Below are 26,743 nucleotides of genomic sequence, written 5' to 3'. Positions count from 1 at the left end.
CTGCCTTTAACCGGCAGCTCAGCTGGCATCATGGGAGGCCCTGCTCAAGGTCACGCACAGGGTGACGCCCATCTTCCAGGGCACCTTGTTACCTCCTGCCGCACCTTCCCATGCGAGGTGTTCGCTGGATGCCGTGGTCAACCTCTGGGCTCAGCTGCCTCCTGGCTTCTGTAGGTGGCTTTGCTGCCTCAGCCCCTGACCCCCTCACTGTGGGTCTGATGCCACATTAAGCCTTTGGCCTCAGGAGGTAACTGGGTCGTACTCAAATATAATGAGCTTGTTGTTGGCCAAGGACAGGGTATCCTGAATGACCCATCACAGGTGGCTGGTTGACTTGGCAGATGCATACGGATATAAATGAGAACACCAGGCACTAGCAGTAAAAACACTGATACACTTTTATTACTGTGTGTATTTACTGAAGAAAAGTTAGACAATACAAGTAAGCCAGAAGTCACCTGTGGGAAGGAGGCGGCTATGCCCCACCTTCCAGAGATAACGCGTTCAACCTCTCTCTCCACACACCCTCCCCACATCCCACGCACATAATCATTTCAACACTTTGTCACTTAACGGATTGTGGGCTGCTTTCCACGTCATGAAATAGACACTTAGGTCGTCAAACACTGAGCAATTCAGAATGATTCTGAAGATGTGGTTCGCGATCCAGCCTGTTGGCACTTTTTTGCTGATGGAAAGAAGTTAGTTAAATAGACTGGCCAAGTTTCTGTGGTCTGCAGCTTCCATTTCTGGTAACTGCCACCAGGTTCCTTAGGGTGGCTTCTGGCGGGAGCCTCGATCAGAGCCACTTGGCCCTACGTAGGCGTGGTTATTTGAGGAGCAGGACATTTGGCCCACTTGATCTGGCCTCTTTCCGTTACAGAACCCGCCGCCCGGCAGTGGCCCTCTCGTTTCTAGTTAGGGTTGGGACGGGTGGCGGGCAGTGCTGCGGACTCTGCCTCCATGTCGCTGTCAGACCTTCGGCAAGGTGCCCCGCCCCTCCAGGACTCTGCTTCCCCATCTGTAAATTGGAGGGGTTGGATTCGCTTCTCTTCTTCTCTCATGCTATGATTGCGTGTTAAATAATTTGGAGTCGACTGAGGCTTGGGAGGGGCTCTGAACTGCTGCTGCCTCATCTGGTGCCAGGCTGGCTGCACCAGCATCACAGAGGGAGCACACGGAGCGTATGCGCCTGGCCCTCTTCTCCGCCCTCCACTGGGGTGAGGCCCGAGAATCGGTATTTTTAACCAGCCCCTGAGGGATTCCTTCTCATTGCAAGGATGGTGTCTGCTCTCAAGGGACCCAGCTGAGCCTGTCCCAGTTGAACTTTGGTTCAGGTCAAAGGGTTGTAAAAAGCGTCCTAAGCCCAGATTCTTCGTGGGGACAGCTGCCACTGCTGGAAACCACATGGCTCTGCTGTGGGACCGCCAGCAGCTTGGCTTCCAGAGCCCGCGGGGACAGCCTTTCCCAGCCCGACAGCTCCTCGCTGGCTGTCAGCGCTCAGCCCACCCTGCCCATCCAGCCAGCCCTTTTTTTCCCCCTCCAGTTTCCAGCATGTTCTACTTCACACGGTTTCTTGCTCCATATGGTTTGGCTCAGGCTGCAGCGGGTTATGGCCACCCTGAGCGCTGGTCCCAGCAGCCTCCCCGGCTGCCCTTTATCAAGCAGGGGACGTTTCCCTTCCACGTGGATTCACTCCGCCCTCTGTTCCCTTGCCGTCCACGAGCCCTGATGTTTCTGATGCCGACAGCGGATTTCTTTCTAGATCCTTCAGGACTTGAGCTGTCGTGGTAGCGGTTTATTCCAGAGACTCCTTCTGTACAGGGCTTTTAGCATCTAAGGGGCCAGATTCCTTTCCCTTCTGATTATTAAAACACACACCTCGCACTTAAACAGAGTGTTGCAAGGTTTAAAAAAGCCGGATCCAACTTCATCCACCGTTTGAATTAGAGACTCTGATCTTATCATCTCATTTCACATTTGCGTCATGTTTTGCTCATACTTACCATTTATGAATAATCAAGAAGCAAGCTGGAGGGAGCTGGGGATTTTCTCTGAGTAGTGGAGTACATCAGCATCACCTGGATAGTTTGATCAAATGCAGACTCCTGGACCTCATGCCAGACTGACGGAATGATAATCCTTGACCGAGCAATCCAGGAGTTTGCATTTCCCGCCAGGTCTCCGGGTGATTCTTTGGCACGTCAAAGGCTAGGAGCTCCCACGCTAGGTGGTGGAGAAAATTTAGACAAGACGGAGAGGACACTGAGGGGGGCTGCCTGGTGGGCACCAGACTTCCTGGGGTTCCAGCCAGCCTCTGCCCTCACTAGCTGTGTGGCTGCCCCGTGCCTCAGTTTACTCATCTGTGAAAAAAAAATTCTAAAATTATCATACCAGTCCCACTGGTCAGCATGAGGATTAAATGAGTTAATATGAGAAATAGGCTCAAAGTAGTGCCTGCGCCTGGGAAGGGCGCCGTGCCGTTTGCTGTGAACACTGTCCCGGGCCTGGGAATGGCACGGACAGTAAGTCAAACAGATGGGAATGGATGGCCTCTGGGCGGTGGGGGGTAGACCAGTCGTCGGGCGCAGAGGGTTTAGGTGGGGGTTTCAAAGTATGGTATGCAGAAACCGAACGTGGGAGCTTCTTAAGAATTTGGTGTCCTTCCAAAGATTCTGATTTCGTCAACTTGGCATCTGCATTTAAAATTTTTGATGTACGTGATCAGCACAGGTTTAGAAACCGTAGACTTGGTGGAGGAGGACTGGCATTTTGTACTGTTCGGAGAGGTCTCCTGGGGTCTGGCGGGGGCCGCGGAAGGTACGGACGCTAACTGCGTGTTTAATATCTGCTTTGCTAGGTGTGCCCAGAAAGCAGCAGAAGCATCTGGGAGGTGCAGTGCGCGTCCTACAACAACAAGCCATTCATGGGCCGGTTTTATGAATGGGAACCATTTGCAGAAGGTAAGACTAGACCAGCCCTGTCCACAGGAACTGCTTGTGTCTGCTCTCCAACCCTGCCGCCTTTCGGTGGTCGCTGGAAGAACTGGTGCGGCCCTGTGAGCGGCGATAAGGGAGACGTGTGGCCCCAGGGCAAGGGGGAGCAGGTAGGGGTCTTCACCGAAGGAAGTGGAGCTCAGGCGACATCTGGACCATCAGGCCGCTGGACGAGGCCTTGACGCAAACAAGCATCGTCTGAGGGCGGCAGGGAGCGAGGGACAGAACGGGGTCTGAGCAATGGGCTGAAGCAAGAAGCTCAGGCTAAGGCCGTGAGGAGTGAGCTGGGGTGGAGCTCCCTTCTCCGTGGTCCTCGCTCCAGGGGCTGGTGTGGTGGCTGAGAGAACAGGGAGAGCTGCGGGGTTGACGGCTGTCTGGCTTCTGTGTTGGGGGAGCCTGGTGTGCTGTTTCCAGGGGTGAATGTGGTAGCAGCCGCAGCCCTTGGGCCCGGGGTTCCCGTCCTTCCGAAACGATGGCAGATCTGACCCCGGAGGGCTTGTTACACTGTCCTAGAGCCTGGAGTCAGTTTCCTCTGTTGCAATTCCGAGGGTAACATGGCTTTGGACTGAGAAGTGGAGAATTCTGGGATTCTCCTTCCCAACACAGAGAAGGTAGGCCCTAAAGGCCCCACAGGGGTGCTGCGTCAGGCGAAGCTCGCGGGCTCAGTTCTGCCGGCCGGGCTGGCCGGGAGGGGAGGGTCCGGCTGCTCTCAGCGTCCAGCTGGGGAGCTCTGCTCAGCCGCAGCCCGAGGCAGTGCTGGGGTGGCTGGGCTTGGCCACAGCCCGGAGGGCAAGCGCTGCGGCCACGTCTGGGGCCTGGGGAGCCTGTCCTGGGGAGGGCTTGGTGGTGAGTGGTGCTGATTCCACTACAGAATCAGTGCCCAGGGGGAGCCCAGCCGTGGAAGGTGTTCCTCGGTGGGAGGTCCTGGGGAGAACTATGGGAATGAATTTCTGTGTTTTAAGCCACCAAGTCTGTGGCGTTTTGTCACGGTAGCCCTGGGAAGCTACTCTGAAGAGGAAGAAACCAGATTCTGGATTGACTGAGACCCACCCCGGGAGTAGATCAGGAAGTGGGGTTGATCTGACCAGTAGCAGGAGGTGCCCGGAGAGGTGAGGCGCGTGTGCGAAGCGAGTGGCCCCTCACAGCTCTGGGTCTCCCCCAGGCAGGGGTTCTCAGCCCTGGCTGCTCACAGAGCACTGAAGGGCCTCCCAGACATAAAGCCGATGCGTCACCGCCCCCAGGCCTGGATCTAGTTGGTATGGGATGCAGCCTGGGCTTCTGGTTTTTTTTTAAGATTCCCAGTGATTTTCATGGGCAGCTGGGGTGGAGAATCTAATCCAGGAGGGAGGCAGGAGCTCAGAAGAGGCGGTGACTCTGGCCTAAACCGAGGCACCGAATCATGGATGTTCCGTAAACTGTGAGATACGCCGTGTCAGAACAACAGTGCTTGTCAGCGAGCATTTACCGCAGAATAACTCTGTCTTCTGTGTGAGCCTCGCCCTTGCTCTGTTGCCGGCTGCGGGTGATGGCCGCTTTACCGCGATTTGCTGGGAGGAAAGGCGAATCCCTCCCACAGGGCACTAGGCCGCCCAGTGTCTCCCCGGGAGCTGAGCCACGTTGTCCAACCCCCCTGCTCAGTTCTGGGTGGTCATCTGCCAGCCACCGGTATTCAAGGCCAGACCCTGTCCAGCCTGGAAGACGCAGGCCTCACATCAGAAGCCCTGTGCGTCCCGCAGAGGAGACCTGTGCTTCCAGTTCTTCTGTTTGCCCTGACTGTGCGCTGGACTTCGTGAGTCCTGGGGGAGCGGGGCGGTCCTTTTTTTTAACATTTGATATAACTTTTCATTTTGGAAGATTTCAAACATGTGTAAACATAGAGAGAATGGTAAAATCATATAGTAATAAGCTCCTATCTACCTGTCACTTAATTTCAACAGCTGTCAACTCGTGGCCTGTCTTTCCTGTATGCCCCACCCACTTCCCCATCCCGATGTGGGGAACTATCTGGACCCACATTACACAGCGTTAGTTATTGGTGTGTATATTAATTGGAACTCTTTGTTGTACAAAACAGAAGCCAAGCCCAAATATATTTAAATGAGAGAGATGTTTTGTTGGTCATGTTACTGGCAAGTCCAAGAGGTGGACTGGGGGTCAGATACGGCTGCATTCCGGGCATTCAGTAACATTAGGACCCTGCTTTTCTCGGTGTTTCTCCATCTCCTGGTTCTGTCTACTCCCTTCTCAGGTGGATGGGCAGGCGTACGTGGCTTTGAACTTGCAGTCATAGTGAGAAGGACCCTCTCTTATCTAGTGTTGTGGGTTGAGTTGTGTCTCCCACCGAAGGATGTTGGTGTCCTATGCCTGGCACCTGTGAACGTGCTTATTAGGGAATAGTGTTCCTGCAGATATGATTAAGGCATGCGCTAACGCTAAGAAGCACTGGAGTGGGGTGAGCCCTTCATCCGACAAGACCGGTGTCCTTATAAGAAGAGAAGAGACACTGACACCCCCGGAGAGAACACGCAGCCGCAGAAACGGAAGGAAGATGGCCACGCCACGACCAAGGCAGAGATGAGAGTGGATGGGGCTACAAGCCAAGGAATGCCAAGGATTTCTTGAAACCATCAGAAACCAGGATGAGGCACAGAAAGATTCCTCCCCAGAGACTTTGGAGGGAGCATGGCCCCGCCAGCGCTTGGGTTTGAATTTCCAGCCTCCTGTTTTTGTAACCCACCCAGCTGTGGGAATCTGTTGCGGTGGCCCTAGGAAACTAATGTGCCCCGTGACGGTTTCAGCCTCAGCAAAACCGCACTGCGGTCCCGTTTGGATCTCATTCCCATCCCTGGACCTGAGCTTGGGGCCTGGTGGTCCTTGGGCTGCTCAGGTCACGTGACCAGTCCTCTGATGGGAAACCCACATCACATGAAGGAGGCGGGGAAGCGGAGATTGGGACAGACAGAGAAACGCAATCTTCTACAAAAATCATGATCTACTTCTTGAGCATAAGCCACGGAAATTTTGAAGGAACCAGTTAGCGTCCTGGGGTCTCACAGAGCAAAGGGAAACGCAGAATAGCGGCAGAGCGGGGACTCAGCCATCTCCCGCAGTGCGTCCCTTTACCTTTAAAAATCATTACCGTGCCTCCCGTGCCCGGGAGGGGGGAGCCGTGGTCGCTGAGGGTGCACTGACTGTGGCTTCTCTTGACAGCTCTTCTCGCTGCTCAGATTGTTTTCCTGATTTTGTGCTTCTTCCCCGTAAATGACTCCCAGGCCGACGGGTGGGAGGCAGGCGCTGCTAATGCTTCTGCAGGGTGTTCCCGCTCCACGGCGGGGTTTTGCGTTGGGCTCTTGCTTTTGTTTGGACGTCCGCTGCGATTCACGTGAGCCCGCGCGGGGAAACAGCTGCGCTCGTCCCGCCCAGCGCCACACAGGACAGTGAAAGCAGAGTGCGCTCTCTGATAAACACATTAATCTCACCACGTGCTGCTTCTTGGGCCTTCAGACGCATTTCCTGGATACGGTGATCTGTCCGAAGATAATGCCTTTAGGAATTTTCCCATAGCCCTAGACTCATACTGTAAAGACGCTCCGAGTAGAGTTCGGGGGCCCGGGTGTCCCTGCTTGCCCAGAACAGTGATGGTCCCTGCCTGTCGCCCCAGTCCCCCTTCACTCTCAGGACCACTTTGGATAATAAATTACATGGTCAGCCTAGCTAGAATGGGGCGCTTCAGTAGGAAGGTTCTTGTTCAGGTGCTGGCGCTGGGGGAAACTGTACGTGTCTCCATGCCTAGGGCATAAGCCAGGGCAGCACTAGAACCGAGAGCTTTGCTGGGTCACTGGGGGCTTAGAGCGGCAAATTCCAGTCTTAATCCGTAAAACAGAGGCCGTTCTGTATTAGGGAAGCTGAAGTGCTCTGCGTGTCTGTGAGAGCTGAGCTAAACCTAGTGGACATCTGAAAGCCAGAAGTTGAGGCTGAGTCAGAGTTGGAGGTTGCCAGCTGGTCGCAGGACCCAGGGCCACTGTATCCGTCAGGAGTGAGCAGCTTGTGCGGCGGGAACAAACAGCCCCCCGATCCTAATAGCAGAACAAAGGTTTGTCTCTTGCTCGTGCTGCTGGGTCAGGTAGGAAGGGTCTGCTCGCTCGGGGACCCAGGCCGATGGAAGCTGCACCCCAGCTTCCGCTTCAGCTGCGGCTGGAAGAGGGAATGAAAGAGGCACACACAGGTTCTCAGCGCTCCTGCCGGGAGCGACCCCGGTCGCTTCTGCTCACGTCCCACTGGCCAAAGCGAGGGGCGTGTCTCGCTCAACTGCCAGGGCAGCGGGCAGGTGTGTGCTCAAAGGGGGAGAAATGGAATGTCCGTGACCAGCCCTGATGGCCGGCACAGGCAGGACGCTGCAGCAGAATTCCCTGAATGCCTTCCTTCTAAGTCCAGGTGACGTTTATTAGACTCCTTGCAAGAATAGGAGATTTCGCGCTAAGGAATATTAAAGGTGCCACATCGTCTCTAATAGCCACGGGGCCCCGAGCCACTTAGATCGAGTTCTCCCCCTTGACTGAAGCTCTGAGGGGCAGAGATGGAACGCTGGCATCCGGGCGCCCACGTGTGCCGCTGATTCCCCCACCGGGCCCCAGTCTGCCCTGGCACAGACTCCATGTTGGTGCATGGGACAAGGGCTATCGCATAAAAACAGGGACAGTATTATCAAAACTGTACGACCCGAGGAAGGAAGGCCTAGGACCAGGAGCTGGTGGACCTCGGATTAAGACGTTCGTGTTTTAATGAAGCAGTTGCATTCCTAGGTACCTGGAACTCTCGCTCCTCCTGCTCACCTCTCTGGCACGGACAGCTGACAGTCACCATGGGCCTTTCACAGCGGACATGGAAGGCCCAAGGGGAACAAGAGAAGTTTTCCAGGGACACCACCACCCCGACTCAGTCCATTCCCAGGCTCTCCTATACTTGCCAGGGGACAGCTGGCCAGACGAGGCCAGGCTTGTGAGCATATCGTTGAGGACAAAGCACAATCCTGAGGGCACCCTCTTTGTGGAAACACATGGTGGTTTTGATTTTATACATGTTGAGTTTGAATGAATGGCAGGGAGATGCCAGTAGGAAGCTGGGGACGGAAACTCTGAAGTTTAAGGGAGTTTCGGGCTGTAGACCTGGGTTGACGTCACTGGCCTCAGTGTGACAGTGAAAGCGGCCGTGATCGATGAGACCGTCAAGACACCGTGGCATCAAGAGGACGGACGACCCAGGAGGGGGCTCTGGAGTCTGTCCATGTTAAAGAAGCAGCAGGAGGCTCGACCGTTAAGGAGCCTGAGAGGAGGTGGCACCAGAGCACTGTGATCCTTCTGTCATTGCTCACGGTAATAAAGCCTACGACGGTTTATGAAGTTCCCTTATCACATACGCCATAGTGAGGAACCAGTGAGACTGCCGTGGTTTGTGGGGCAGGCACAGTTCTAAATGCCAACTCTTCATCTTCCCAACAACCCCGTGCGGTGGGTACTATTATCCGCCTCATCTCCCAGAAGCAACAGAGGTGCAGAATAGTGAAATGACCTGCCCGAGGTCACTCAGCTGGGAAGCGGTAGAGCTGGGGTCAAACCTCAGAGTCTGGCTGCTGCATCCCCACTCTCAGGGTGTGTGGAAGCCAGGGCCAAGGTGTGTGCAGCCATGAGCATTTAGGACCCGGCCCTGGGTACCCATTTCCTTGTAAAAACTATCTGAGTAATTGCACTTTAGCTTTTCTGAAAAAACAAAAAAGGGAGAGAGAGAGAGACCGCGCGAAGCAGTCAACAGCGTAACACAGCAAGAGGTCAAGGGCAGAGTGAGAACTGAGAAGATGAGACTGGCGTGGGCTGTCGGGGAGACCACCGGGGAGAAATTAAGGAGGGCAGCCCTTCAGTAGAGCCAGCGCTTTCTCTGAAAAATCGCGATGAAGAAGGGATGTTGAGAGGGTTTCCTAGTTTAAGGGGAAAGAGAAAGGTTTGTTTAGAACAGCAGAGAAATGATGGCGTCTGTAGGTGGAGAGACTGGAACTCACAGAGAAGAGTAGGGGGTTAATAGAATGGGACCTGTGAGCCTGCTCTTTCCTAGAAGGAAAGGTGGAAACCAGGCATTCTTTCCCTCCTGGACAAAGAATATTCTTGCTTCTCTGCCTGCTAGTGATGGAAAGCTTCTTCACCATTAAATGAAAATTCATTTATTCAAGAGAAATGAAAGCAATCACATGTCCATAAAAAGATTTGTTCCAGAATGTTCCAGCAGCTCTTTTCATAATAGCTGCAAACTGGAAACAAGCCCGCTGTCCAGCGGCAGGAGACTGAATAAATAAACGGCGGCACCTTCATACCACGGAGTATTGCTCAGTGGTACAAAAAGCACACTGCTGGTGCACACAGCAGTCGGGTGAGCCTCAGAAACGCCGTGCTGAGCAAAATAAGCCGGAAACGAGAGTACATTCTGTCTGATTCTGTTGATGTCATGTTCTGGAACAGGAAGAGCGAGGCCGTGGCGATGGACATCAATCAGAGCGGTGTTTGCCTGCGCGTGTGGGGAAGGGCTGGCTCGCTGGGACTCTGTCGAATGGTGGCAGTGCTTCCACATTGTGGTGGCATGCTTGTTACACAGTGTGTACAGTTGTCAGCTGTGACTGTGCACCTGTGATCTGTGCATGTTCTTGTGTGTAAGTTATACTTTAAAAAGCCCGTTAGACTCTCTCTCACCTTCTCCATCTCCATCTCTCCGTTCCTAAAAGCGAAGTTTAGAGCCAGTGTAAATTCCACCGTTAGGGAGCTAATTCTGAGGCTTGCTAGCTTGCCTCTCTCTCATTCTAAATTATTTAAAATCCTCTCTATTCCCGACCATGGAGGAACAAGAGGACTTCAGGGGGGACGGACTGAGAGGCAGAGTATCATATCTGGAGCCACTCAGGACCAGAGGGCTTTGTTGGACCTAGAAATCCTGAGAGAGGTCCAGAGTCCGAGGAAGCAAGCTGCACATCTCTATTAGTTAGAGTTCTTTTCTCTCTTTTTTCCCTAAGCAACAGACACCAATCCTGGCTAAGTCAAACGGCAAGGGATTTAACTGGAAGGATACCCAGGAGCTCCGAGAGTCAGCAGGAAGTGTGTAGGACCAGGCAGGGCAAAGGACGGAAACCGAGGGGGCCCCGGGGAGCCAGGTGGACGGAGCTGGCGGTCTTGCTCGCATGCTGCAGCTGCCGTGGGTAAATCCCAACACGTCTCTTTGAATCCAAGATTCAAAGCCCTGGAAATAAGAGCCCTGTTGCCTTGGCACAGGCCACGTGCCCATTCCTTGGCAGCAGGGTGGGGGGATCTTGATCGACAGTCCCACCAAGACTACACGCAGAGGGCGAGAATTAATTCCCCAAAGGGAAATCCAGGTGCTGAGCCACAAGGAGGAAGAACGGGCCCTCGATGGCCGGCCCCGCCAGTGCCCACGCCGGAAGCTCGGGGCAAGTCGGGAGGCCCCCCTGGCTTGTCAGCTCACAGGACTTCTGAACACCTTTGAGGGATTGCTGGCGCTAATGTGTGAGCGGCACTCTTTCGTTCCCCTTGCGTTTACGTTTCTGAAGATTCCTGTAGGTAGGCCTCCGTACGTGTGCACGACATGCAACTCTGTGGGTCCCCTTGGCTTCCAGACATTATCTGGCATTACTCGGGTTGACCAGTGCGCATCTACACGGGGGCCTGGGAGGGAGGCTGGGCTTCTGCGGGACCCGGTACCTTCCTGCTGCCTCCTGTGTCGAGGATGCCCTCGGCGGATGGAGGGGTTAGCAGTGACTCTGTCCTGTCCCCGTTGTTTTCCGTTCTCCTGGTCACTCTCCTGCTCTGCAGGGGGATTACAGACGTGGAGTGCACCCAGCGCACGTCTAGGGCTGCACCCACGCTGTTTCTCTCTGTATCCGGAGAGTATGGAGAAAACGCGATCGCATGTCTCTGTGAGTCGTTTCTCTGGTACATTTAGCATCTGGAAAAGGAAAGATTGACGGAGAAGACCTGCCCCTGCTCTAGGGTATTCTGGAAGGTGTAAATGATTCACATAAAAGCAATTCATTTCCTGGCACTTGGACCAGTCTCATTCCAAGTAATTAGTAAAGACAAGCCTCAGGATATATTTCAACATCTAATAAGCAGATTAGACTGAAGGTGAATAACTATGAGGATTTAAAACCAAGGGTGGAGCTTAAAACCACTGTAAAATATTAAATAATGAGACGGCACTGTTGTTTATCTCATCCAAGAAGCTCAGCTTTCTTCAGATCCGCCTCAGTCCTCGTAGTGTGTCTGGTCAAGGTGGGTGAGGTCAGATGTCCCTGCACAGTGTCCCCATTCTGCAGACACAGGAACTGAGGCCACGGGCTGAATGGCCCACCCCGGGTCACAGGGGAAAACGGAGGGATCAGATTGGAGGAGAAGTCATGTAAGCACCGCCTGCTGATTTCGGAGCAGTCATTTGCCTCGGGGGCTGCGGAAGGGTTTCCCCCTCTGTGGAACCAAGCCGGAGTGATTTGGTACCTTTAAAAACAAACAAACATGTTTTTACATCAAGACAAGACTTTTCCGGGAAATCCTGGGACTCTGCCTTAACCCTTGCAGTGTAGCTCTCTCACCCTCTGGCCAGAGGCCCCTTGCTGTGCGTTGGGAGAGCTGTGTCCTGGGGCGCGCTCAGAACTTTTTGTTGCCCCTTGCGTGAACATCGAGACCTTCTGTTGGGCCAACATCAGATTTTTTTTAGAAGTCAGAGGGCTTAGAGCTAGAAAGTGATGAATGAACATGCAATTTATATTCAAATTGTAAATCCAGCCCATCTTCTGCATATTTATTGAAGAAATGCTCCCTTATCTGCCCAGTCCCTCCCCCAAAGCTATTAAACAGCAACCATGCATCAGCCTGTGTGTCTTAGAAACTTCAGTGAGAACGTTCCGTGGATCGGGGACTTCTCTGCAGAGGATTAAAGGAGAAAAGTCAGTTGTGTGTCTGTGGCCGGGCGGGAGGAAGGGAGAGAGCGTGCCCTGCCCGCACTCCCTCGTTCACCGGGGGGCAGTCGGCTTTGCGTGCCTCCTCTCACTGCGTGTGCCCTGCAGTAACGCCACCCTTGTGAGGCCACCAGAGTTCACCCGGGGACGACGACTTACTGCCTGGCTTTGGAGCCACGCTGAATGAAACCTCCAGGTTCCCCCTTCAGAGGTTTGAAAGCAGCCGTCTTGTCACCCTCAGTCTTGCTTCACCAGCCTGCTGAGTATTCGTTTCCTTCCACTGACTCCCGATGTGTGGGGGCGTGCTGTGTGTCAACATCCTGGCTGTTCCCTTTAGAACATAATACACGAGTCGTAACAAGCAGCGCTGGTTGAGCAAGTGCTCAGAACAGGGAGTGTCACTGGGATTGATTAGTCATGTCTGGCACAGATATGGGAAGGGAGGTACCAGCTCGTTCGCTGCCTCTTTTCTGCCTTTACAATCGTTTAGTCTTTCACATTGGGATGACACAGGTGCCATTTAGCCCTGTTAGTCGTTTGAAAATTTGGGATGAGTTCCTATTCTTTATTGAACAGGGATGAGACCATTAAATGAGTCACAAAGTTTGCCGAGCATTGCATAGGTCTTGCTTCAAGTGCAGGTATAAACCTTCTGATTTTAAAATACAATAGTCAAGGAAATGATGCAAGTAAATATAATGGACACACCATTGTACTAATTATTCTAAAATCTGTTAACATTTAAAACATAAATAAAAACCAAACAATATGTAACTAATCGTAGTTTTCCAAGAGAGGACTTGAGGGCGGCTGAAGTCATCAGGGACAAGCTGGTTTCCCAGAGTGAGCCTTTACATTGTGGGCTCTTCCGTGGGCCTGGTGTATCTAGAAGTGGAGGAACTAAACCGAGGACATTTTCTAAAAACTGGATGATCTGGTATCTATGTTTTCAATAGGTTTCATTATGCTTTTGGAATTGTGTTTCCTGTCTGCACCTGTGGCCGTGTCTTACTGCAGCAAAGCAAAATGCAGCGGTGGCAGTGATTTATATCTGAATTGCCCTGCTTCCAAACCCAGCTATTTTCAGCCTCAACCGCGAGAGGGCTTGTCACCGTAACCTGAGCTCATGTGCCTCGCTATTTCACCTCTTTGCTGCAAACCTAGGCTACGCTGACAGCTAACTCTCCGACGTCCTTTGAACCCAGATACTTAGCAACAGAGTATAAGTATTGAGAGTATTTTTCTTTCTGATTTCCAATTATGGTATACATTACCCTGAAATACAAAGCTTTCGTTCACGACTGCTGCAGTCCACACGGGGAGGGGTTTCTGGATTCTGCTTCTCCTCTCTCTTTCCTGTTCCGTGACTGCCACTGTTCCACTGTTACCCATGGGGTATCCAGCGATCTCTGGATGGCCCCTTGAAGAGGACTCACCTTTCTGCCCCTCTCTGTGCTGGGCTGAACCTGCTGCAGATTCTGTAGCCCCCCACCCACCAGGGGCAAAGCAGGGGCTCTCATCACTACTCCGTCAGATTCCTCCTGTTCAGCTCGCCCTTCTGTGGGTGGTGCCCAGTTTTTGATCTGGGTTCCTCCATTCTCTCTCTTTGGGTTGCCAGATACACACAGGCATGCATTCCCGTGAGGAAGCCACTGTAGAACTCTGTGGGCAAACATGTGTCTGGATCTGTTTAAATAGTTTAGAGGTAAGACAAGGAAAGGCCCCATATGAATTCTAGTTTTGAACTCAAGAACTGCAAAGAGCAGATAGATGCTCTGCAAATGTAGGTGATTGATAACTGATAAGCAGCTTTGGAGCTGGTCAACAGACATTGTAAGTCAAGACTGCAATTTAGTAATTAATGACGAGAAAAATTTAGGAAAACAAAGTTCTACATTGTACTTGGTTAATCTTTTTCTTTGATCTTTTTTTTTTTTTGTCCTTTTTTTCCCTTAAAGGACAGTCAGTTACAATATGTTGATTTCTGGTGTACAGCATAATGTCCCTGCCATGCATATACGTACATATATTCATTTTCATATTCTTTTTCATTAAAGGTTATTACAAGATATTGACTATAGTTCCCTGTACTATACAGAAGAAATTTGTTTTTGTAATCTATTTTTATATATAGTGGTTATCTTTTGCAAATCTCAAACTTCCAAATTTGTCCCCTCCCACCCCCTTTCCCCCGGTAACCATAAGATTGTTTACTATGTTTGCAAGTGTGTTTCTGTTTGTAGATGAGTTCATTAGTGTCCTCTTTTTTCTTTCTTTCTTTTTTTCGGATTCCACATATGAGTGATCTCATATGGTATTTTTCTTTCTCTTTCTGGCTTACTTCACTTAGAATGATGATCTCCAGGTCCATCCATGTGGCTGCAAATGGCGTTATTTTGTTCCTTTTTATGGCTGAATAGTATTCCATTGTATAAATATACCACAGCTTCTTTATCCAGCCATCTGTCCATGGATATTTAGATTGCTACCATGTCTTAGTTATTGTAAATGGTGCTGCTATGAGCACTGGGACATGTATCTTTTCAAATTAGAGCTCCCTCCAGACACATGCCCAGGAGTGGGATTGCTGGATCACAGGGTGAGTCTATTTTTAGTTTTTTGAGGAGTCTCCGCACTGTTTTCCATAGTGGCTGCACCAGACTGCATTCCCACCAGAAGTGCTGGAGGGTTTGCTTTAAACCTTACTGAAAACGGTTTTCCTCATGAAGGCCAGGAGGGGAGCGGTGATGCACACTGACTGGGGAGGAGTTGCAGTTGGGAGAGATTGAAATAGAGCAGGTTAGCGGTGAGAGAGCCAGGTTATCTCAGAGATCCGAAATGCTAGGCAGACAAGCCTTGTCATGAGCTCAGTGAGGCCAGAAGTCACCAACAGAACAGGGCAGGGCAGGAGCCTGGCAGGGCAACCACAGATTTCACATGGTCACCGGATTAATTTTTGCTTTAAAGTTGTATCGAGTGAACCATGATTTATTGAGCTGAGTCAAATTTTGTTCCGGGAAGTGATTTGAAGCTTGGGTTAAACCCTGGAAGCAGCTTTCGCCTAAAGTCACGCTCCAGCAAACGAAGGGATTTTTTTTTTTAACTGAGCAGTCTATTAAAAACAGGTCAGATTCAGACAGGACAGTGGAGCTTTTGGTTTGAGGGAAGACTTGCAGTAACTTTGAAGAGACGTATCTGTTGCGGTCACTAGGCCTGCCTGTCCTTGGGGAAGGGAGGAGGTGGAGGGGAGGGCACTGATCTTCCAGTCCATTCGTGTAACCTCTCGATGCCAAAAATTGGAAAGGAGCAGCGTATCGGATGCGCACAGCCCAAGTTCCATCTGTGCTTAAGGTTGCGTAACTGCTCATCACGTAACGGCTCCTGGCCCTCGTCCAGGGAGCATGTAGATATTGGCAGCCCTGCGTGCCTAATAGGCCCCCATCAGTCAGGGACGAAGCCGAGCCCCAAACCCAGTTGCCGTGTTTGTTTAAGCCGGCTCTGGAGGTTGTATGAATAGTTTTAGCAACCGGCTCTCCCACCCTGGGTGATAAATGGCACCTTCAAAAAACCCCTTGGCGTGTCCTTAAGATGTGAAGGAGTAGCCCTGGACGCACTGATGTTTACGATGGGTATCGGTCTTCCACCACGCGCGATCTCATGCGTTAGCAGGTGGGGGGTGGGGGGGGCCTCTAGGGAATCTGCTCCCACCCTGGCTCCTGGGACCTCCCAGGCCTCTTCTTTTAGACTCAGCTGGTGTGTTGCCATGCCTCGTGGACCCTGGCAAAGGGCTGTGCGGGGGCTGCCAAACGGAGCTGCGCCTCGGAGCTGCATAGGTGAATTCGAGTTCACACAGAATGGAAAGGTGTGCTTTTTCCCCTTAAACACTGAAAAGTTTTTTTTAAAATTGCTACAATACGTTGGCATTGATTGATGCAGCCACCTTTTGTTCTGCGTGAGAGATGTGATAACCTTGGGGTGGCAGGAAGGACAGAGGACATGGTCCCAAGGACACCAGCCCCCGCCCCCCGACACCCAGTAAGAAATGACTTCCTCGCATTGTGAGGATCCAGGCGGGTGATGCGCATTCAGCGTGCGGATAAGGGCTGTAAGTCCCACTGCTGAGAACCAGGGTCCCGCATCCTCCAGGCGGAGCCCGGAGGGTGAAGACTAGGGGCCTCCGCAGATGTGGGGAAAGGCGTTCCAGGCAGAGGAACAGCACAAGCCAAGGTGCAAGGGCAGAAAATGCAGAATGAATTGGGGGACCTCAGGGAGTGTCCTTTGGCTGGGACAAAGGCTGTCTAAAGGGAAGACGTGCCGCATAAGGTCGGACGGGAAGTCTGGGGCCAGATCACGGAGGGCCCCAAGTCGGAGGCGAAGGAAATTGGACTTTGTTTTATAGGCAGTGAGGAGCTATTGGGTTTTTTTTTTAAGCAGGGGAGTAACATGATCAGAGCTGAGCTTCAGGAAAATTAATCTGGCAGCAGAAGGCTGCAAAACTTCTTTGGAACAAGAAAGGGTATAAATAAATAAATAATGTGGAAATTTGGCAGGAGCGTTTTCAAATACGTTCTGAAACGTATAAGCTATACATTTTGAAATGATAATGTCTTTCTTGTTCTTTTTTTTTTCCCCTCACTGCAGCCAAATTCCTTTTTCATCCCCTCTTTTCTTTCTCTTCTGCACTCCCTACCCCCCTTCCTTTGCGTCTTTCTCTTTCGCTCACTGGCTGCTCCGTCACCCCCTCCTCCCTTCTCTCCTGTCTTTCATGGCTGCTGGTGTTTTGGGGGTCGCAAAACCAGAGGTTGAGGGTTCCAGCACAGGGCTTCGCGAAGGCCCAACAGCCAGGGTCTGTACCCGCGGTGACTGGGCCCCGTTACTGAAGGCGGTGAAGCCACCCACCTTTGATTGTCACCAACGCCGACCACACAGAATATAGGTATTTTGGACGAGGAAGCAGAGTCCTGTAATTCACGTGGCCAGTGTTTCTGTAATCCGATTTCCTGGGCTCATCACCCAAAGGCTTACTTGACTTCTGTAGCTCTGGGTCAGCAAGAACAATGGAATCTCTACGGTTCTAGCGGCCCGGCCCACGTCCCTCGCTCCAGCAAACCGATGCATGTGCTCAGTCCCCAGGTGTTCGTGCATTTCACCTGCAGGCTCGTGACTCTGGGTGGGGTCTCCCGACGGAGACAGGAGTCTGAGAAGTCTGCTTTGGGACATATGTATGGGGAAAAGATTCGTTTACCTTTATTTTTCTTCACCTGTTTGTGCATTTGCAGCAATGCTCATTTATTAGTTAGAAAAATGTTGTTCGTTGCTGTGAAAATTGCAATCAAGTGAGAGAGAAAGCTATCCTGAGCCGTGAAAGTGTGGCCGGCCCGCAGTACAGAGCGCAGGACTGTGGACGGGAAGCTCTCCGTGGAACTGGGGTTCCCGAGAAAGCTGGGGGCCTCTCTAAACACTGTTGTATTCGTGAATCTGGGATTTCAAGACGGTTCCAGATGTACGCCTCAGGGGTCTGCTGTAAATCCAGATTCGCAAAGCAGATAGATTATTGGATGACTATTCAGATTGCAAAACGATTTTTCATTTTATTAAATATTTACTGCATGTTTACCCTAGGGAAGTCCTTTAGGTAAATACAGTTGGGATTTGCTTTACAGAAATTCCGTGTAAACAGCTGTTTCTGGACACGTGTATTATGTGGAGTGGAACCTCATTTTCATGGCATTAGGGAAAAAATTTTTATTGAAGTACAGTCAGTTACAGTGTGTCAACTTAGAAAATTTTAAGATAATCATTTCTCCATTTGAGAAACAATTTGCATGTATGAAAGGTACTTGTTCAGTAATTATTGACTTTTTTAACACAAGGAATTTTGTGTTATAGATGATTTGAATGTTCAAAACTCTCTAATAACAAAGGTTCTTATTTGCTATGCTCAGCCATCACCATATTCATTGTCCTTTGTTTTAGGCCCACATGAAATAGCCTTTAAAATTCTCTCATGTTCACCTGCTCTGAGACCACAGGCCTCAGATTCTCCGTCAATAAAATGGGGATAATAGCAGGTTCCTCTCAAAGGCCTTTGAAGATTAAATGGCAGAACTCACGTGCCTTGGACCTGGTAGGTGCTTAATAAATGTTAGCTGTCCTGTTATTACCAGTATCACCGTTCTTCCAGTCCCAAAGATGAGAGCAGTTCACTCAAGCTAAGCGGTATTTTATTTCCCCATGAGTATTTTTCATTCAGCTCTTGTTTGGTTTCTGAACTGTTGCAGGTGTCCCAAAATGAGGAAATGTTTGTCCTCCAACTGAAACGACTGGTGCCTAGCAGTATCAGGAGCGCCTGCCTCATCTGGGGCTTGGATTAAGGTGTTTTAAAGGTTTGCCTACGGTGGTAGGCCTGTCCACCCGGCCCATAGCCTAGGAAAGACGAAAACGGGGAGAAGAGAAGGCGAGGAGGGGGGTGTTCCACTGACCCTGGTGGCTGTCCCCGTCTCACTTCCCACACTAGCCCCTTCTTGTGCAGCGGCGCCTTGCTTCCGACGTCGCGGGTCTCATCTCTGCTCCTGGGCCTTGAAGCACGCTCCCCCCATTCCACTTCACAGACTCCCCACGCTGACCCGGAGCATCCCCGGGGACTCGCTGGTGCGCTGACTCTGCCTGGGCTCTCCCCCAGCCTCCGTTCATGCATCCGCATCCCGGTTGGCCTTTGGGGCCCAAGCAGTGTTTATCAGACCCATGAAGGCCTCCCTGCTCCTCACTGATTTCTTCCTCGTTCAACTTTTGTATCCTTTTCAGCCTGGGCGCCCTGACCGGGTGCCCTGTTGTAGATACAGCTGACCCCTGAACAGCTGTAGGGGCCTGGGGTGCCAACCTTGAGCACAGTCGAGAATCTGCCTGTGATGTGGAGTTGGCCCTCCGCACTCATGGCTCCCCTGTGTCCACGGGCCCACACCTGCAGTTCCTGCGGCCTTGTTAGTATTTACTCTTTCAGAAAAAATCTGTGTAGAAGTGGGCCTGCCCAGTTCAAACCTGTGCTCTTCAAGGGTCAACGGTAATGGGCACACAGTCATAAGTACAAGCACATGCAGTTCTCTAGCCCCGCATCCCCTGAGCCTTTTCGCTGATTTCTCTGACTTTCCTCACAACCCTGTGAGGTAGGCGGGCCGGGGCTTGTAGCCCTAGTCTGCACGGGTACCAGGTCAAGCTCATACAGCCAGTGAGACCGAGAACTCGAACCCCCGCGTCTGCCAGCCCTGTCTCCCAGGTGTGGTGCTATAAGACCGCGTGCTTCTTGTGTGTTACTGTCGTCTCCTTAACTCGTCTGTAAAATCTCGCCGTCGGGGGAGATGGCACCGTACCCAGCTCTCACTAAAGACGGGCTGCCTGGTAACAGTACGTTTAGCGGCTGCTTAGTATCAGGCAGGCAACACAAGAGCTTCTTTACAGGAAGCACTCGGTCCTCGGGGTGCCCCTGTGATACAGGCGCCACTGTGAAGTTTCCTTCCATTCAGGTTCAGGGAGGTTCAGCAACTTGCTAAGATCAGATGGATCGAAAAAGCCAGCGAAGAGCGTTAGCTCACCCCAGAGGCGGCCGTTACCGCGGGGGGGGGGTGGGGGGGTGGCGGTCAAGGTGGTTTCTTTCTAAGCTAGGCTCCTGTACAGCTCTGAATTCAGAGGCAGAGCTGACAGTGGGCAGGTTGCCGCGCTGTGGGGTCCGGGCTCTGCTCCGTTGAAAGCACAGTAAATGGAGACCGGGAAATGGAGAATTTAGGCGGGAAAGGACCTTCGTTCCTATCCTGTTCGGATCTTTTATCCTAGAAAAGAACAACCCATTGATCAGTTACCAGAATTTCACGTTTTGGTAGAACTGGATTACGTCAGTGCCGTCATGTTCTGCTTAAACCAGACGTGCAGGGCTTCTGACGCCTTTTCTCAGGTGCACAGACTCCCAGAGCGGGTAAGTGAGAACCCTGGGTACTTGGCCCCAGGTAACACAGAGAAAGGCCAGAAATGTCTACATGTCCTTAACAAATGCACGTGGGCTTTTCACGGTACACCATAATATGTGCCTATTTGTCTTTATAGAGAAATACCTTTGTATTATTTACCATTGAGGGAGCATATGAGACACTGCTGTTTGGTTAGTTTAAAAATTGGGTTGGTGAACGAGTGCTAATGCTGCTTAATCGTAGGTCCAGAGAGCTTCTCCCTCCTTCTTGGTGCTAGAACGTTTTGAAACCATAAACTCATGCAGAGACGTTCGGGGCATCGTGTGCGGGAAGGTGCCCGGAATGTTGCCGGAGAACTGGTTTCATGCTGCGTTTTTCAGGCTCCCGAAAGCTGCACTCAGTATTTCTTTCTGCTGAGAGACCAGGTTACTTCCATGAGATAATGGACCGAACGCGTTTCTGATTTCAGTCATGAAAAAAACTGGCGTTCCTTGTTTTGGCCGTTAATGTAAATAAGCTGTCTCAAAGACATAGCGTTCCTGGGACCTCTTCGGTGACTCAGTCTTTTTTCCCGTTGCAGCAGTTGGTTCCGCTTGCCGTGGCGGGTTGAGAGATTTCAGCCGGGAAACAGAGGTTTCCTGGAGAAGCCAACTCGTGAATATCGGAATAATTCCGTGTATCCAGGTCTTTACCTGTTCCCTTGAGAACAACTGTTCCTCCATTAAAAACGCAGCAGTTCAGCAGTCAGTTTAAGAACGTTAGCCATGGTCTGCCCTTCCCTCCAGCAACAGCCAGTATTCAGCTAGGTAACGGAGCGAGCTTTCGGACGCACTTTGTATTACAGTCAGTCTAAAAAGTCTAGCAGCCGGCCGCTGCCTGCACGTCCTTCCCTCCTTTTAAGGTGCGCTCTCTGTGGAAGCTCCAGCAGTTTTGAGTGCATCCACCAGCCTCCATCCAGGCTGTCATTCTCGATTTTAATCACCTCCACATTTCCAGAGATGTGAGCACCGTTATTATTAGGAATGGAATGGAATGAAATATCCATACGTCGTTAAAAATTACTCCATCAGATATTTTACAGCCAAGCATTTTGCACATTTAACAGGCCTTTACAACGATACTGTAAACAAAAGAAGCAGAGGCCATAAATGGACTAATTGGACCAAACTTCTCAACTGTCTGGAAAGCCCCTTAACTGTTCCTTCGCTTGTGTCTGTTGAATAGTTTAAAATGTGTTGTTGGTAGCACTGCTGATTTTTTAGCTTGGCTATCTCTTTTTGATCCAAACCAGAAAAACTCAGGTGTCCGTAGCAGGGCTTCACCAAACGCTCTCCTGACAGAGCTTTGTCTCCCAAGGTGTTTCTGAAACTGACCCTGAAAGAAAGCTTCAAGGAACTGAGGGCTTCACTGATTGTGTTTTCCAATGGCCTGTTCCAAATCCCAGCTTTTCTCTTAAACTGAAAAAGATCCTAGTGATTTTTCTTCAAAAATTTGCATTGTTTCTTAATAAATATTGCAAGAAACTTTTTTTCATGCAGCTAATCCTCAGATCTTTTTCCACTGTGGTGAAAAAAAAAGTCGGGGCCAGGCCCGTATGTGTCACTACAGTGGTGAACTCGTTATGTGATGTAGACATAGAACGCATTTTACATAATCTGTGCGTGTAAGTGTGTCCTGTGCGTTTTAGGTGGACTGTGACCAGGTTGCTGTAAGTCTGGTTTGGGCTCATTTTGTTACTGTTGTTGTTTTGCTGTTGTTGTTGTTATGTGCCGTCAGTTTTATAGTGAGGAAATTTCAAAACTTGGGCTGATTTCAGATCAATTTGAATTTTGCCTTATATTGTCTACATTTTTGATTGTTTAAAGTTTATACTTCAAACTCCCCGTTTTTAACAAGTGATTACCATTCCTGGTGGAATGCTGACTCCCATTTGGGAAGCATGACGTTTGAGTTAAACTCATAGTCACAAATAAATTAATGCTAGAAACTGTGACCGCCTGGAAAACATACCAGAGAAAATGAAATATTTAGGAGGCAAAGGAAAAGTGGAGGAGCGGCCTTTGGGGTGGTTGAATACAGCAGTGTCAGATGCCTGTATTTACAGAAGGAAGTGGAAGAAGTTCATCATCTTACAGAACGCCGTGTTCATATTTAATATTTAGAAAATTGTAGCAGCATCCAATAAAAACGAGAAGAATATGCTTGTTGCCCCGCGGTGCTTTCACACAAGCCTGCGGAGCTAGTTCTGCCCGTGCGCTATCTGTAATAAGCATTATGGGATAATGTGAGTGTCCTCACATTCTTTTTTGATATGCATGAGGATATTTTTAAATTTAGATGTTTTATATCCAGAGCAGTTCCAGACACTAAGCGAAAAAACAATCAAACTTCACGTGGTAAAGAGAAATAGGAGTAAGTTCCTGGGAAACAGTTAGAGACCCAGCTTGGAGCGAGGCAGACGTAACTCGTGGAAGGTGATCTTGCCGGCTTTTGAAGCTAGGACGAGCCTCTCCTGCCACACAGGAGTCAGGGGCCACCGTGGGGTCAAATGCCAAGAGGATGAACTGGCATATTTCAGAGGCCTCATACTTTGCTTTTGATGCTCTGAGCCGCTGGAGGTGGGTGCAGTTCTTCTTGGATTGATAAACTGCTAGGAGATGCTGAGTTCAAGAAGGAATTTTTGCAAATATTAACTACTATATATCAAGTGGACAAAAAACCAGATTTCTTCTGTAGAGCATAGGGAACCATATTCTTATAGTTACCTATAATGAAAAAGAACATGAAAACAAATATGTGTATGTATATGTAGGACTGAAACATTATGCTGTACACCCGAAATTGATGCATTGTAACTGACTCTACTTCAACTAAGAAAAAAAGAAGGGATTTTAAGCCTTTTACGTTTAAAAATGAATGGCTTCGATGGCCAAGGGCTGATACAGTTCCTGTGATCGACTTGGGGAAAAGGTGGAGGAAGAAATCACCTCCTTTTCACGTTTGGGCAGTTTCACGCACTAAGTGCGCTATGGCCCGTCCGTGCGGGGAGGCCACCTACACAGTGCGCTAGGTGACGCTTCCCGCCGTGGAGGCCCCAGGCTGTGCCCGATGAGACACACGAAACGTTTAGGAAAAAGTGTTTTATAGTCCCACATAACTGCTCCCTCGGTATTTACTGACTTCAGGCCTGCAGTTAGGTGGCAAAAAGGAACCAGTCCACAGTAAACAGTGTGAAAAGAGATAAAGACAGATCAAAAGGAATATGCCGTCATCTTGATCCCTTTTTGAAAGAAGGCATCCTGACCGCAGCGAGGACGTATCCGCTTGGAATGCAGACCTGTTTGGTTTGGCAGATGGAAATAACTATTCCTTCTCAGGCTCCAAGAAGTAGAACCATACGACAGCGACTCGCAAACCACCTCAGAGAGGATCTGAGTCACTCCCCCGTTGTACTGATGGGGCGACAGAGGACCGGAGGTGTCTAATGACCTGCTTGGGTCAAAGGGCAGAGGAAGGTTGGAATGCAGAGTTAAAATAAACACCCGGACTCCTCTCACCATCTCATCTCCTGCTGGACACGTCCAGCTGGTAGTCAGAGTGCAAGGGCTCCGCCCTGGAACGCAGAGCAGGGCAAAGGAAGGCAGAGAATGGGCCCGGGGAGGCAGGCGGAGAACAACCCATCGGTCACACCGTGATGAAGAGAGTCCTGTGAATGGCGATTCAGCTCGTTCAGCAAGTCGCAGTATCTGATCCATCACCACAGCATCCACATGTTTGAAATGGCGCCTACGCACATGTGTGATGCTTGCTGTTTACACAGCCTGCTGGTGACACTTGGTGCAGTTTGTGCCTTCAGGCGCCCCCTCAGTTATCCAGGACCTTCCAGGGATCCACGGTCTTCTGCACGGGGACTCCTGCACCAAGAAACAAAGAAAGCACTGCCAGTGGGCAAGTCCCCGCCCGGCAGAGGTTTCTACTCATTGGTGCTGCTTCCTGAAAAGAAAATCAACTCTCTCTTTTCAGAAACTAGCTCAAAATTACCTGGATGTTGAATTAAAATTTTCACCATGAGCTCAGCGCCGTATGAGACCTCTCCTGTACGCCACCTCAGGTTGTCTTGGCTGCACCTGACTCGAGGGTCTTGGCTCCGCCAGCGCCACACCTGTCCTGCTGTGGACACAAGCCATCAGCCTTGCCTGCTGCCCTGGGGCTTTCCTGTTGACCCTGAGACTCCCAGGAGCCCTCGGGCACTCATGCGATGTCACCTAGGAGTGTGGGAAGGCGGCATCCTGGGGCAAACCTCTCACTGGATGGGAGATGGCTTCCCTGCCTCACACCCCATCCCCTCCCTCCTGAATGGAGGGGTAGCTGCCTCAGGGAACCCAGACTAAGAGATACCAGGGCCGTGCCTCTGTGGGTTCTCTTTTGAGATCCAGTTTTCTTAGGAACTAATTTGGCAACTGTTAAATGAAGATGAAGAACATTAAGTGGAGAGGTCAGTAACCTAAGTTTACCTGTAAGTAACTGAATACCTGTTTGACTCAGAAAACAAACAATGCTCTGTTCAAACAACACAGCATAGCACGGAGAGTTATGAGCCGCCTGATGTTGCCTTGGCCCGACGCCCTCTCATCCCTGTGTGGGGCTCATCCTTCCTCACAGGACGCGTCCCCGGCTTCCTCCTGTCAGGGGAGGAATGACAGGGATGCACTTGCCTGTTTTTCCAGCTGGTTGATCCCTCCCTGCCGGAGAATCTAGAATGGGGTGACGGAGCCAGAGCCCTGGGGGAGAATTCACGTGTGCCGAACACCTCCTCGCCCACCTTCCCCGCAGCAGCCGTGCTGGACCTCGAGGGACGTTCAGCAGTTCTCCCTTTCCAGCGGCAGATGGGATGGGGGAAGGGTGTGGAAGTTTTGCTCTGGATCAAACTGCCTTGGTCCCTTTACCGCGCCCTCTTGGCTGTACTGACGGTGTAAGCAGTGGGGGACGGACCTGCAGCCTCAGGGCTTCCCGAGGGCTGGTGCTGGTACAGCTTGTCCTCTGTTCCTGGCTGAGCGGCTTCCAGGTGGCTCCCCTGGAGGCTGGGAGCCACCTAATGCCCCTGGAGTACGGTTTTTGCTGAAGTTGGCCGGAGTGGGCTCCATGTTTGCAGCAGCACAATACAGCACTTTTTAAATCCATGAATGATGCTGTCAGTGGAAGTTTTATTCTAAATCCCAAGCTTTCGTTTGTATGTCAATTAGTTTTTTTTTTCCCTTTTGCCCTATTAGTGTCTTTTTGGGATCTCCATGACTATCAACTAACTTACTGAGTTGCTTTTAAAAATGATCTTGTTTACAATAACATCCAACACTGGAAAAGTTCTTCACGCCCAAGAACTGAATTCCAGGGAAGCTGAATGCATGACAATTAGATTTATTTTAGGCTTTGAGAGATACATCATTCACTAATGCTTGATTTAAAAAATAGATGATATAAATATCTATTTTGGTCATAACATATATATTCGCTACCTTTGAATCTTGTTTATAACCCATGAAACACTTAACTGCCTAAAAAGCTGTAGATTACAGATAAGTAACCTTGTCATCACGTGTTAGAGATGGCAGGGAGGTTTGTCTCTACTGCCAACTCCAATTAACCTACTTTAACATGTAAAAAGCACACCCTAATTGATCTATCTGGAAAATCTGGTTTCCTTTCTTTTTCCTTTTTTAAATTAACTTTTATTTATGAACATATGCATATAATTTAAAAATCAAATCGTCCTAAAAGGCTTATAATGAAAACCAGCGTTCCCCCCAAATCCTAGCCATTCCCCAGAGGCAGCTGTCTTCCACTTCCGGAGCTGTTTCTTTTGGCATTTGCCTCCAGGTTTCTAGACAATGCGAGTTGTCCATTTTGGGTATTCCTTCTTGACTTCTTGTAAGGTATCTGGATTTAGCATTCTTAACCCAGCCACTCCCAGCCTCATTTCCCTCCCTAACCTTCCCCATGTAGTTACAACTGAACTTTTAAGTGGTTGTTGTTTGTATTGGCATGACTTTGGAAATACTGTTCACTATAGTTCTTTCATATGTCACCGTATTTCTTTTGAAATAATTCAATTCATCTGTATCAGTGAGGATGCTCCAGAAACAGAACCAGTATGTATATGGGTATGTATGAATACATATATGTACGTATTTACTTATCTATTTATTATAAGGAATTGACTCACATGATTTTGGAGTCTGGGAAGTCCCAAGGTCTGCAGTCATCAAGCTGGAGACCTGGAGAGCCAGTGGTGTAGTTGTAGTCTGAAAGGCCATAGACCTGAGACCCAAGAAAAGCTGATATTTCCATTTGGCTCCAAAGGCAGGAAAAACCTGATGTCCCAGTGCACGGCAGTCCAACAGGAGGAATTCCTTCTTACAATGGGAAGACTTTTACATGGGAAGAGGGTCAGCCTTTTGGTTTGATTCAGGCCTTCAACTGATTGGATGAGGCCCACCCACATTAGGGAGGGCAATCTGCCTTTCTCAGTCTGTTGATTCAAATATTAACCTCATCCAGAAACACCCTTACAGATACACCCAGAATAACATTTGACCAAATGTCTGGGCACCCCATGACCCAGTTGAGTTGATGCATAAGATTAACTATAACAGTATCTTTCTGACATCCATCAATTTTTCCAAGTGCTCACATAGATACAATAACCTACCATCTACATTTTGTTTTCTCTTGGAGGTCTTCCCCCCTTATCCCTCCACCCTCCTGCTCCAATCTGGACTGGCTGG

The 26,743-nt window shown here is 50.2% G+C and overlaps 1 protein-coding gene across 2 annotated transcripts in view; it reads left to right on the top strand.

Annotated features, from left to right (window-relative positions):
• Positions 1-26,743, top strand: part of THSD4 (thrombospondin type 1 domain containing 4) — a 484,948-nt gene that overhangs the window by 109,877 nt on the left and 348,328 nt on the right. For both annotated transcript variants that reach the window (XM_064480753.1, XM_031440907.2), the window contains one exon: positions 2,861-2,963. In XM_064480753.1, the coding sequence (XP_064336823.1) occupies positions 2,861-2,963 (103 nt within the window). The remainder of the gene's footprint in view (positions 1-2,860; positions 2,964-26,743) is intronic.

The sequence above is a fragment of the Camelus dromedarius genome, chromosome 29 (assembly GCF_036321535.1).
Source record: "Camelus dromedarius isolate mCamDro1 chromosome 29, mCamDro1.pat, whole genome shotgun sequence".
In the NCBI taxonomy this organism is placed as follows: domain Eukaryota; kingdom Metazoa; phylum Chordata; class Mammalia; order Artiodactyla; family Camelidae; genus Camelus; species Camelus dromedarius.
The sequence above is the reverse complement of the archived record's forward strand: the minus strand, read 5'-3'. Positions and strand labels throughout refer to the sequence as shown.